A 14,036-nucleotide genomic window follows, 5' to 3' on the forward strand; every position below is an offset into this window, starting at 1 on the left:
GAAAGGTGAAAATTGCTCTGGTGGTCAGGGGGTAAAACCCCTCAGTGGTGAAGTGGTTAAAGCTGTAGTTTATCAACAAAAGTGCAGTTACACATGAAGGGGCTACAGCAGCCTGTGATGGAGGAGAGAGAAGTCTGATGAATCACAATATTAGAGGGAAATCCCACTTTTGTTGTGAAATACACAGTCAGCTCAACACCATATACTGCCAGGGCTAATGGCAAAACATCCTTATAGCTTGCTAGCTTTGTTTTTATGTGCATGCATTTCACAGACACTCTAGCATTTTCCTAACTGGAACGGGCAGATGGGAGCGTCAGTCACTGCGTTAGTGCAGGCGTTGAAAATGAGGAGCTATGGCTTCTGTTCTGTGCAGCTAATTACTCATTCCGCTAGGTGGGATTTTTGCGAGTGCTCTGTACCTCGGAGTACTGTAGCAAAGTAGTGCAGTTTAAGTTTTCTGTCAGATTGGAAATTCTCTGCTAGCTACAAAGGATAATTTTAATAGTATTTTTGAGAGGTGTTGTGGATTTATGGCAATTTTCTAAAGAAAGTGTAATTTCTCTGTAACCTTGTGCTGTCTGTAGCGATCTAATAACAACTCCCCGTGAATGGAGAGTCATGTAATAACCCGACGTGTTCTCTCTCCAGTAATCTTGTAGCAGCCTATGAGAAGGCGAAGAAGAAGCACCAGAATAAGCTGAAGAAGCTGGAGTCCCAGATGATGGCCATGGTGGAGAGACACGAGACCCAGGTGCGGATGCTGAAGCAGCGAATAGCCTTACTGGAAGAGGAGAATTCCAGGCCTCATACCAATGAGACGTCACTGTGAAGCCAATACTGGAGTATGTGCCATTATCAGACTGATGGCTGCTTGTCTTTACCTGAAGCGTCACCCTCTGGATCTCAACTGGATATAAACCTTTCCTCCACAACTTGCGATATAGAGCCTTTCACCTGTAGTGACACGAGAGGTGAGGAGCAGCGCCTGCCCTCCAGTCACCTATCTGACAGTGGTGTGTGCCAAACCCACAACACATCTGCACCAGCAGAGGGCGCACTGTGTGTGCGCTGCTGAATGGGAGACGACTTTAGGAACTGACTGAGAAAATGCACCTTGATTTCCTTTCACTTTATAGACATCGTACCTTTTGCTTTAGGACCCTGTGAGGTGCTGTCCTAAGATGACTACCAGCATAAAAAATAAAATAATGTTGGCATTGGAGAGCTATATCTCCAGTGTCCTCAGCCAATACATCACATAGATGGGTGCCTGGCAAAGGGGCACCCTGCAGCTTTAATGCCCTATAATAATAGAGGCTACCTGTGTTTCTTAGTACACTGTGAGTACAAGTGCTTTGATTTACCTTTTTTTTTTACTGGGGGCTGTTAATCAATATTCATTGCCTATTTTTTATGTGTTGCTTAATGTATACATAATGTTGGGTTTGCCAAGGTGTAAGTGACCACTTACATTACAGATGTATTATGTCTAAATAGCTTGTAGTCACTCATTGCCTAAATAGACAGTAAAAAGGTAGACACTGCTTTGGTATGGGGAACATACTGCACAATGGCAGAATCCGTCATGGTGGGGGTATGTTGATGACGTTAGCCATGGCTGAGCTGTGGCAGGAATATGGTGTAGAGTAGACTATAACCATGGTTCGGTTACAGTAGGCGTACAGCACACACTGCAGGCATGGCTCAGCTGTGGTAGTGGTATCATGCAGAGAGTAGCCATGGTTCAGTTATGGTAGTGGTATAGCAGAGACTGTAGTCATGGCTCAGCTGTAGTAGTGGTATAGTGCACAGTGTAGCTATGACTTAGTTGTGGTAATAGCATAGCTCACATTGTAGCCATGCCTCAGTAGTGGTTGGGCATATTGCAGATGGTAGCTGTCACTCAGAAGTGGTATGGTGCACACTGTAGCCATGATTCAGCTTTAGTAGTGTTATAGCTCACACTATAGCCATTGCTTACTTGTGGATGGGGTATAGTACACACAGTAGCTGTTGCTCATTTGTGGTAGAGGTATAATAGCACACTGCAGTCATGACTCGGTTTTGACAGGGGTAAAGTGCAAACTGTAGTGGTGACTCCGTTGCGGCAGTTGCTCAGTTTAGCACATATTGTAGCCTTAGTTGTGATAGCAGTATGATGCACATTGTAGGCATAGCTCAGTTGTGGTAGGTACACAATGCAGGTTGTAGCCATAGCATTGTTGTGGTAGTGGCATAATAGATTGTAGACATGGCACAGTTGTGATAAGGAAATGGTTTAGACTGTAACCATGGCTCATCTATCATAGAGGTACAACACAGTCTGTAACCACCATGTGATAAGGTTATGGCTCAGATGTGGTAGAGGCAATGGCACAGACACTGTAGTCCAAGTTTAGCTGTGGTAGAGTGTATGGCATAGAAACTGTGACTATGGCTCAGCTGTAATGGGGTATATGGCACAGAGACTGTAGCCATGGCTCAGATGTAGTTGGGGTGTGGCAGAGAGACTGTAACCATTGCAGTGTATGCTTCCTACAGGCGTACATATAATTATACCGCCTGGAGATTTGGGCGCAGCAAAAAGCTGATAAACTACTCACCTTACTCCTGCAACAGTACAGGCTACGTTAATTGCTATTCCCCCTCCAGGCCGCCGTGTAGAAATACATGATTCGGCTTCCAGCTGTTCCTGGCAGCCGCAGTACGCGGTTGTTATAGGAATCTGGGCTCCGTCTTTCGACAGCGCGCAAATGACTGTGCACATGACTGTCTGTGCACCGCTTTAGCCGTAATTCCTATTACAGCCTATGGCTGCGCTGAAATCTCCGGCGCTGTTTTTAGTTGCTTCGTCCTACTGCAGCTGAGCCAAGAGCAGAAGTGTTGTCCAGTGCAGCTACCTTCACAGCTTATGAAAAGGCAACATCCATTCATGTCCTCATCCAAACTATGATCCTATACTTGTAATATGAAATTATTTCTTGTATTTATATAGCACCATTATATAATGCAGTGCTTATCAGCTGACAGTACAGCACATCCAGATTCATTCATCAGTCTCTGCCTGGAGTCCACCTGCTGCTCCCTCTGCCATACACACAGTTGCACTAACTGACTGCAGGACAACCATGACTTTTCCATATTTGCATTTCTTATTGGGGAATATGAAAATATTGGTTTAAATTTTAAATGAACTTTAGAATGGCAGCGAAATACAATGTGAATGTGTTACCTGGATTTCCATCCACTTGTATGATTCAGATATTCCAGCCACACAGAAGCAGCTCTGTCAGCTCAGAGTAGCACTTGTCTTCCACCAGCCTGCTGCCTGGACAACGACGGATAGCAGCATACTGCGAGGCGGTTTCTGCACTGCCTTCCATGGACAGTGCTGTGCAATACAGTACAATCTGATTGGTGTGGAGAATTCCACCACTATGAGCTCAACTGAGATCTGTAGGTCAGGGAATTACATGAGGCGGATATAAAGACATAGGGCCTGATTGAGTAAGGTTCTCCTGGGCTGGAAAACATGATCCCGAAAACTCACATTTGTTAAAAATCATCTATTAGGTCAGAAAAGTTTTTAGCCCTAGCCTGGGTCATATCAGAGAAAGTAAATATGAATGGAAGGATTATAAATTCACCAGCAATTGTGTTGGATTTTTAATATTTCCAACTACAGGTATGTTCCCATGATTGCATCCTCAGATCAGTATATTGACCAACCATCCAGCAACACTGTGCTGGTGTGAGCGGAAATAGTAGGTGATGTTTAATAAACCTGTGTCTAAGTTGTTTTTTTCTCACACCCCAGAGGAATGAAACGCTTGCATAGGTAAAATGTGAAAATACATGCAAGCATTGTTCACTGAATACATACAGTAACTGAATTAAATGGGGATTTTGCTGAAGTAAAGCTAATTTAGGCTGTAGGCACACTGAGCGCTTTCTAAGAGCTTTTGTGCAAGGCCGACTCCACAGCCCTGCTTTTCTGAATATTAGAGCTTTCTAAACACTTTTAAATAAATGCTCCCATTGATTTGCATTAAAATTGCAGTAAAATCGCTGCAATCGTGGCAATTTTACTGCAGTTTTAATGCAAATCAAAGCGCTGGTGGTCAGAAAATCACTCAGAGCGCTCATAGTGTGTCTACAGCCTGGAAGGTTTAGTTCCCTTGCAAAATCCTGTTCACTTCTGTGTGGATGGAAGCACACCGTGCAAGGTCTGGAACCCACTAGCGGCACATTTCTAAGACTTTTGTAAGCACTTGAGATTTGAAAAGCTCTTGCTAATGTAATCGCACTTGAAGGATGTGATTTTTTTTTTTAAATCCCCCTTAGCCTTACATTAGCAAGAGCTTTACCAATCACAAGTGCTTAGAAAAGCGCTGCTAGTGGGTCCCAGGGCTTACCCCTACATCTCCCTGTCACATTACTCATCAGAGCTTTCACTTCCTGTTCTCTTCTGTGTGGATGAGAGCACACAGTGTACCTGTACATCTGTGTCACAATCATCAGGGGTATCACTTCCTGGTCACCTCTGTGTGGTTGGGGCAGTTCCCAGCATCCCCTGCTTTCTTATAAGTCTCATAGCACACAGTGTACCTGTACTTGCCCCTGTCACATTCATCAGGGGTCTCCCACAGCACCTGCTGTGTAATAGAAGTGCAAGCATGCCCCCACCATCATATCTGCTCCCTGTATCCGTGCAGAAGCCAGAATGTGAGCACATGGGGCAGGGAAGATATCCGTGCAGGATCTTATCAGGAGGGTTTGGAGCTAGTCTACTTTAGGGGACCCACCGCAAATCCCCATAGACAATTTCAGCTGGGTTGCAAAACGGAACAAATGTCTTCCGTTTGCTTGTTTAAACCTCCACAAGCCTTATAGCCTCTGGTAGCTAAGCATGTCCTCTAACGAATTTTGCGGGTTTCAGGCAAAAAAAAGTTGTAACTGATTGTACAGGAGCCGCCGAACGGCCGCAATTTCGGGTCCGTCAGCCATCTTGGTTCTGCTCTGCAGGTCGTTTCTTCTTCTTCATTGGAGGGATTGTTCGGTGGGGGCGTGCCAGCTTCTGTCAGCAGCTAACAAACCCTCCAATGAGGAGGAAGAAAGGATCTGCACAGCAGAACGAAGATGGCCGACGGAACCGAGATTAAGGCCGTTCGGTGGCTCCTACACAGCCAATTTCAACTCTATTTTGACCGAAAACCTGACAATTCGTTACAGGATATGCTTACCTATCCATGGGTATAAGGCTTGTGGGGGTTTAAACAAGGTGAAAGCGGACATTTGTTCCGTTTCTGCAGCCCAGCTGAAAGTGTCTATGGGGATTTGCGGTGGGTCCCCTAAAGTAGACTAGCTCCGAGGGTTTTATCAAAGCAGCTGGCATTGCACTAAGGCCTCTTTTCCACAGACTGTTTAACTGTGTGCTCAGCAAGCAGTTGCCAGGCAGCAGTTGTAAGAGTTTGACAGGCATTTCACTGCCTATCAACAGTTCATGGAAAGGAAGCCTAACTCACACTACCTAGAAGGGCAGCATTATCTTTACTTTAATATTTGGTGTTAGGCCGGTTTAATTCCGGGAATACACGGGTCGATCCGGCGGCTGATTAGCCACTGGATCGACCCCAGCCGCGTCCGGGCGGATCTATTGCCGCTCTTCCCCGCCGGCGCTTCCTAATCAGCGCTCGATTCCCTGAATATTATCAGCTGGTCGATACACGGTACAGTACGGTGTATCCCCAGCATTACACGAGCAGTTGATAAGCAGTGAAATGCTCACAACTGCTTGCTGCTGCCTGGTAACTGCTTGCTGAGCACACAGTTCAACTGCCTGTGTAAATGAGCCCTTTAGCCCAGCTTCATTTAGTTTTGGAAGTTTGGAAACCTTCTGGTGACAGATTCAGGGGAATTGGTTACCTGTGACATCCCCAAGAGGTGACAAACAAATGTGTGAATGATCTTGCTGGGTAGAATTCTAAGCAAGTGCTGTGCAGTGATCTGTACATAAGAAGCTGCACCATTTCATTGACCCATTTCCAAGATTCATACATTTGCTTTTACTAGGTCATTCCATCACCTATTCACCAACAATGACAAATCTAGGAGGTTGGACCAAAGCTTTATTAGAGGGGAAAACAAAAAAAAGTGTCACCTGATGCAATGAGATGCTGATAATTCTGACTCGCATGCAAATCTTATGCAAATTGTATGCCATTTTTAAATGTGTGCCAGTTCAAGCTGAAATAAATTTGCACGAGTCAGAACTATTAGCATCCAGTTGGCCATCTGTATTTGCCAAGCTGTTTATTACGAGGTCTCTTTGTAGGTAGAAGACATTCAGCCAGAGCAGATGCTGCAGAATTGGTATGGCTGGCAGTGCATTGTACAGTGCTTGTATGGGTAGTCCCAGTCATAGCACACCTGGAGGCTGTCCTGAGCGGAGCAGTGCTTTTCAGCGCTGCTAGATTTGGGCGCAGCCGGCGCCTCCATAGACTTCAATAGGAATCATTCCTATTGAAGTGCTCAGTGAGTAACGTCGGCTCCGTCAGAAGACAGAGCCGAAGTTGCTTAAAAACATAATAATTCGGCCTCCAGCAATCGCTGGAAGCCGAATTATTTCATTCCCCTACTATCCATGTCGGCCTGGAGGGGGAATAGTAATTAAATCGGCCCGGACTTGTGCAGAAGCAGGATCAGCTATATAACGCTGTATCCTGCGCCCAAGTCTACCGGCGCCGATTTCAAATGTACGCTGTCCTGAGCACTGCCTACCCTCCTCCTGCTAGAAGAGTACCTGTGTCCAGCCTGACCTAGATCTCGCTGGTACAAGTCATTTTCTTGTTAAATGGTAATTGATCATGAAATCAGGTGCAGATTAGTGATGCTCAATGAGAGAATTCTGGCATGCATGCAAGTTGTATGCAGCGTGTAACTGGGTCTGTGCACTTCCTATAGACTTCTATTGGCCCAGGTCCAAGCTGCATACAATATACATTACATGTAAGTCAGAATTATTAGCATCTCACTAACCATTTCTAATAGCAATGTGTACAAACCTTAGCTGCCATTCTGTGACTTGTAGGCTGCAGTAGTTGCAAGCCATGGAGCTGCCCTGGAACTAGTATATGCCAATACTACTCTGACTACAGTTACTTCAAGTGTGCTCTACGTGTATTCCATACAGTCTTTTATTGGGATATGGAGAGAATAGCGTATCTGCACGAAGGTAAAATGTGACATTCACAGACCCTTTTTGTGCCATTTCTTATTATTTTGATGCAATGGTTATAGTATGCAGGTGCTGCGAGTTGCACTTGGTGAGTTTCACCCATTGGCACAGCATTCACCAAGTGTCAGCTTGTTACAGCAGTGGAGGAGTGCACTGCACCGCTGGGTTTCCTGCAGATAAACTTCTCTACGGATTCTTCATATTTTGGGGTCCTACACGGAGTCATAAATGGCATTCCTGCATTTGTTTGATACAGTGCTTTCCTACTAGCATTGGTTAATGAGGTTCAAATAATTCCAAGTTTATGCAGCTTCAAAAGTGACCAATCCTGCAGATGTAGAATTTGATCAGTCCATTTTCAGCTGCATACATTTGCATAATCCTGCATCCACTCAGCAGTATTTGAATCCCATTGGCTATTGTCCCTATTTCCATGCCAGCCAGTGTCAGAACGGGTTCAGGCAATGATTTCCATCCCATCCACTTTGTATAGCATCATCTGTCTTCTCTGCGGACCGGAACCGACAGATCCAATGCCTTCATTTCCTGCTTCTGTCAAATGGTCATTTTATGTTAATTTGATACAAAAATGTAAAAAGTAAACTTCATTTATTTATACAGAGCAATTTATAATACTTTTATTTTACAAATGTTCTTATATTCAGAATAAATACTTCATAAATGGACATGGCTTCAGATTCTTTTGATACTAAATGTTGTATACGGTAATGCTGTCTGCTCATGTTTTATGTGTGCTATTTAATAGCCCAGGTAGGCACTGCCTACAACTGTGTAAAGATAACATTGCTACAGTTGTCAAGACTAAAAGGTGCATACACACGTCTGATTTTTATGCCCGATTGTCGATGAAACCTGACATTTGAACAACTTGTCATACAAACAAAAAGTACACACAGACAACAAAATGTTTGAAATGCTAATTACAGCTAATTTACATGTCATTTTACTGGTCAATGGACTGGATAGAACAATGGACTAGATCAAATGACTGATCAAACGATTTGTTGCTTGAAAGTCTATTAGTTTCAAACGAATAGACTTTCAAACAAGTCGTTTGTACACATGTACAGACCTAACTGTCGTTTGAACGACAGTTAGTCCACAGATCTGCCAAACAGATCATTCAAAACTGATAAGTCTAACGATCGTTCATACACATGACATACTGTTGTTCAAACAACTGGTTTAAACGTAAAGTTGTTCAGAAATATCAGACGTGTGTACGTACCTTTACATACGTAAAGACAACACAACTTTTTAACCCAGTTTGGGTAATCCTACTGGGATGGGACAGAGGGCAGTGGACCAGTCACAATATGGCAGAGGAAACAGTAGGGACTAGTGGTAAGAGGTTGGTATGGGACAGAGGGCAGTAGCACCAAATCACAAGTTAGCAAGATAAGAGAGTAGGCTAGGAGTACTTCTCTTCATCATAGCAATTCATACCTTCTACTCCTAGCTGAGTCAGCAGCAGTAGGTGGCTGCACGGCATACATATGAATTGGCCGCCAGGAGACTTGGGTGCAGGATACAGCCGGTATGGCTTATCCTGCTGCTGCACAAGTTCCCGGCAGTGTTAAATACTATTCCCCCTCCAGGTGGATGTGGATAGTGGGGAATGATGCAATTCGGCTGCCGAATTATTATGTTTTAAATGTAACTTCTGCTCCTTCTTCTGATGGCACCAAAGTTACTCAGTGTACGCCGCTATAGCCGTAATTCCCATTACAGGCAATGGTGGCGCCAGCTGCACCCAAATCTCCTGCACTGTAATTACAGCGCTCGGCTGCATGATGGTCAATGAGAAATAATACAACTTCAAATTGATGTTAATTTGTGCAGCTTGGAAAAGAACCAAACTTGCATTCACTTAAAATGATGAACTTCTCTAGAGGATGCACTGCACTAGCTATAGACAAATACCACTAAGTAAACAGCGTTCATGTAAATCAAATGCAGAAGCTGATGATTTTGATTGATTCAATGCCAAGCTGCATCCATTTGCATGGACTCATCATTAGCATTCCATTGACCATCAAGCCTAAGGCCACATACACACATCAGACTATTGTCTTTGGAAAATGAAAGATCACAGACCAATCTTACCACCCTTCATGTAGTATAAGAGCCATACTCTACACAGTCTTTTCTATGGAACTGAACTCCACATCAGAAAAAAAATCTTTGCAAGATGCTTCACACACAGATGCTGTACAGACACAAAAGATCAGTATCTGCAAAAGATCTGTTCCTGCCAAAAATCCATTCCTGCAAATTGCAATGATAGTCTATGAGATCGGCAGATCATCATACACACATGATTTAACTGACATTCATCTGCAGATCAGATCCACCAGGATGGATTTTCAGATCTGCGGATGATTGTCTGATCTGCAGATGAATGTCAGTTAAATCATGTGTGTATGATGATCTGCAGATCTCATAGACTATCATTGCAATTTGCAGGAATAGATTTTTGGCAGGAACAGATCTTTTGCAGATACTGATCTTTTGTGTCTGTACAGCATCTGTGTGTGCAGCATCTTGCAAAGATTTCTGTCTGATGGGGAGTTCAGCTCCATAGAATAGACTGTGTAGGTATGGCTCTCATACTACATGGAAGGGGGTAAAATTGGTCTGTGATCTTTCATTTTCCAAAGACTATAGTCTGATGTGTGTATGAGCCTTAAGCTGTTGAATCATTGTTTTCATATTTTGAAGTAGCTGCACATGCACAAGAACCCTAGACTATTCTGGGGCCAAAAAAAACAGCTTCTCACCATTTAACCACTTGATGACCCACCCTTTACCCCCCCTTAAGGACCAGCATGGTTATTAGTGATCTGTGCTGGGTGGGCTCTACAGCCCCCAGCACAGATCAGGGTGCAGGCAGAGAGATCAGATTGCCCCCCTTTTTTCCCCCCTATGGGGATGATGTGCAGGGGGGGTCTGATCTCTTCTGCCTGCGTGTGGCTGGCGGGGGGGGGCACCTCAAAGCCCCCCTCCGCGGCGAAATTCCCCCCTCCCTCTCCTACCTGCTCCCCCCCCGGAGATCGGGGCTGCACAGGACGCTATTCGTCCTGTGCAGCCAGTAACAGGACGTCCCCTGTCACATGGCGGCGATCCCCGGCCGCTGATTGGCCGGGGATCGCCGATCTGCCTTACGGCGCTGCTGCGCAGCAGCGCCGTACAAATGTAAACAAAGCGGATTATTTCCGCTTGTGTTTACATTTAGCCTGCGAGCCGCCATCGGCGGCCCGCAGGCTATTCACGGAGCCCCCCGCCGTGATTTGACAGGAAGCAGCCGCTCGCGCGAGCGGCTGCTTCCTGATTAATCAGCCTGCAGCTGGCGACGCAGTACTGCGTCGCTGGTCCTGCAGCTGCCACTTTGCCGACGCACGGTATAAGCGTGCGGTCGGCAAGTGGTTAAAGAGGCACTGAAGCGAGAAAAAAAAAATTATGATATAATGAATTGGTTGTGTAGGATAGATAAATACTATAACGAGTGAAAATAAAAATGATACATTTCTTTACAAGTTATAGTGTTTTTATAACATTGCATCATTCTCTATAATTTGCAGTTTACACACTACTCGGCATTTTAAATGATTTTACAGAGCAGGCCAGTGAACTATTGACCTGTCCCCTGCAGAGAAAAAGAAATACAGTGACTGACCGTTGAGATAACAAGCTTTAGAAGCCAGAGCTCTCTGTGACTTTGAAAGTCATGGAACTCAATGGCGCTTTTGCATAGATAACTGGAGTTTAACTCTTCCTGTACTGGAAACAATACTTATGTCTCTGTCCTAATGTTTTATAACTTAGCTGTACTACACATACAAATCATTTTATTTTTTTTTCCTTCAGTGTCTCCTTAAAGCAGTTGTTCTCAGGATCAGGGCGCTGCATTAGACATGTACATTTCTTTCCGCCACATCCATAATGCTGTACTGCCTTAAAGGGAACGTTCAGGGACGATTAAAAAAAAAATAATAATCCACATGCACTTACCTGGGGCTTCCTCCAGCCCGTGGCAGGCAGGAGATGCCCTCGGCGCCGCTCCGCAAGCTTCCGGTGGCACGTCGGGCCTCTTCTGCGCTCCAATCTGCGTCTCACTGGTGCGCGCTGACATTATCGGACGTCCTCCGGGCTGTACTGTGCAGGCTCAGAACTACTGAGCCATGCACCAGTGAGACGCAGATTGGAGCCCTGGCCAGGTCGGGCGTGCCACCGGGAGCTGTGCCGAGGGCACCTCCTGCCTGCCACGGGCTGGAGGAAGCCCCAGGTAAGTGGATGTGGATTTTTTTTTTTATCATCCCTGAACCTTCCCTTTAAGCCTCGTACACACACTGTACTACAGGAACGACTGATCTGTCAGACCCTCCTGCTGGGTGGGCGTTCCAGCGACAGTACAGCATGTGTACAGTCTGCAGACAGACTGTACACACGCTGTGCGGTCACTGGAATGCCTGCGTGTGTAGGAGGCTTAAGAGCTTTGCTAGAGCATACTTTCCCTTTATTCATAGGGATCCTGGAGGGGAGAAATTTCAGGGCTGATTCCCACTATGTTATCAAGTGCAATTCACCTAAACCTTGCTAGCCACATTGCTTAGCAGTGTGTTGTAACTCCTATGCAAATAAGCAAATGGCACAATGTGCACAGTGCAGTACTACCAATGTAATGCCTTCTCTGCACGCCACCCTGGTGTAACGCTGGCCTTAGAGAGGAAAGCCAGGCCAGCGGTTGTGTTGAGGTTATGGTATGTGCTCCCTTTGGCTATACTTAGCAAATAAAATCTCTAACACCTTCTCAACATCCAAGGAACTCAACTTGGTACTGGCCTTTAAATCACATAAAAATAGGTAAACACAAAAACTGAGGGAAAGCAAATAGTTTACAAATTTGGTTTATTGCTATTTAGTAACATGTTTGTAGAAGGTCAAAACACAAGACAGAATTCAGCAACAGCATGTATATGTTTGCCCAGTCTAGGACACAGAGAGCAATTTTAAGCTCTTCTTAGCAGGAGCATTGACTCCTTAGGCACAATGTCTACAGACTTGTATTGCCAGTGACACAAAGGTCTTCAAGGAATGAAAGCTCTTGCCAAAAAGAAATGAAAGTCACCCAGAATGCCCTGCAGCCATCAGGAGAATATCCATGCTATCACACATGGAGGAAACCTAGCACAAACTAAGCACTCTTCCTGTATGAGGTCTGTGTAATCAGGTGGTCTTGTGATTGATTAGTACATATACAGTACATGTGGTTGTGGCTCATCTCTGATGTTCAGACTGCTCCATAGGAGTGAGAAAATGTATGTTGTCCTGCTTGAAATCCACATGTAGGAGATCACATTTCCAGCACCCACCCACAGCATGGACACACAGGACTGTCAAAAGATCATAAAGGCCTCGATTCATAAACAGCAGTGCGATAACAAAAATCTTGTCGGGAAAATACCGCACTCGGTATTTTCCCGGTCTGTGTGCTAATTCATAAAGATTTCCCCAGCTGCCCTTGGAGGTTGGTAAATTACCGCAGCCCATTGAGCGGTAGAGTAGAGCAGTGTCCCGATTCCCTCTTTGCCCTGCAGAAATGAATCACACAGACGGCTCTCTCTGGCTCTCCCACTGATGACTCAGACAGATGAGTCACACAGTCTTTCCCTGCCTGCTCAACTGATTCACACAGAGGGCTCTCTGGCTCTCTCCACTGATGAATCAAACAGACTTTCGGATCTCTGCACTTTGCATTAATCAGAGCTGTCAGTGGTGTCGGTAACTTGTTAAGACCTCACCAGAGGTGTCGGTAACTACCGCCAGGCTTACCGCATGTTGAAGGCTTTATGAATTGACATTTGCTGACAATTTACTGACATGTGTTGTCGGTAACTGCAGCCAAGTCGGTAATTTAGTTCCCTGGTCGGTAATGTCAGCTTTTCATGCGGTAACAGCCTTTATGAATTGACATTTTGCTAAGTGGTCGGTAAAGTCTGCTGTTTTCAGCATTACCGCATGAGGTAATGCTTTATGAATCGAGGCCCAAGTGAGGACAAATATAGACTTCATGTTAAACACTACAGGCCTGGCTGTTGTAATGATTCCCTGCCTCCAATACTAAGGCATCTCCAGTACACACACACACACACACACACACACACACACACACACACACACACACACACACACACACACACACACACACACACACACACACACACACACACACACACACACACACACACACACACACACACACACACACACACACACACACACACACACACACAGCTGGCGGGTAATAAGTACAGTACTTGGATTCTCATCAGTATGTGCATGCAGGTCACATTGTGCACACTGCTTGCGTCGTCTATTGACTTGCATTATCCATGTGGTAGGCATGGATCATGCGGTAACGTGCTGCAGCCATTGCATCAGATCGGATATTTCTGGCACAGCGCAATAACTCTGCAAGGCTCCGTTGATTTACATTGCACCTAGCAATAAGGGTAATACAATGCAGGATCACAATGCCAGTGTGCAAGGGGCCTAAGGGATCACTGGAGAAGCTATAGTAGATCAAGACCTCTGACTCTTTGCTGTTCTGGATATACCAGCTGCATGCGGCTTCCAGATTACTGAAGCAAAAATATCAGCAGGACAGACAGCCAGATGGCAGAACCATGGCAAACTCCATATTCCTCTTACTTTCCTTTAACAGACCTAAAACATAACGTGTGTGTGCGTACGTACGTGTGCGTGTAAATCTGTA

The 14,036-nt window shown here is 45.1% G+C and overlaps 1 protein-coding gene across 4 annotated transcripts in view; it reads left to right on the top strand.

Moving 5' to 3' along the window:
• Positions 1-7,926, top strand: part of MCC (MCC regulator of WNT signaling pathway) — a 476,123-nt gene extending 468,197 nt beyond the window's left edge. For all 4 annotated transcript variants that reach the window (XM_068247285.1, XM_068247291.1, XM_068247296.1 and 1 more), the window contains one exon: positions 652-7,926. In XM_068247285.1, the coding sequence (XP_068103386.1) occupies positions 652-832 (181 nt within the window). In that variant the 3' untranslated portion in view covers positions 833-7,926. The remainder of the gene's footprint in view (positions 1-651) is intronic.
• Positions 7,927-14,036: the final 6,110 nt, after the last annotated feature.

Source organism: Hyperolius riggenbachi, chromosome 1, assembly GCF_040937935.1.
Source record: "Hyperolius riggenbachi isolate aHypRig1 chromosome 1, aHypRig1.pri, whole genome shotgun sequence".
Lineage (NCBI taxonomy): Eukaryota > Metazoa > Chordata > Amphibia > Anura > Hyperoliidae > Hyperolius > Hyperolius riggenbachi.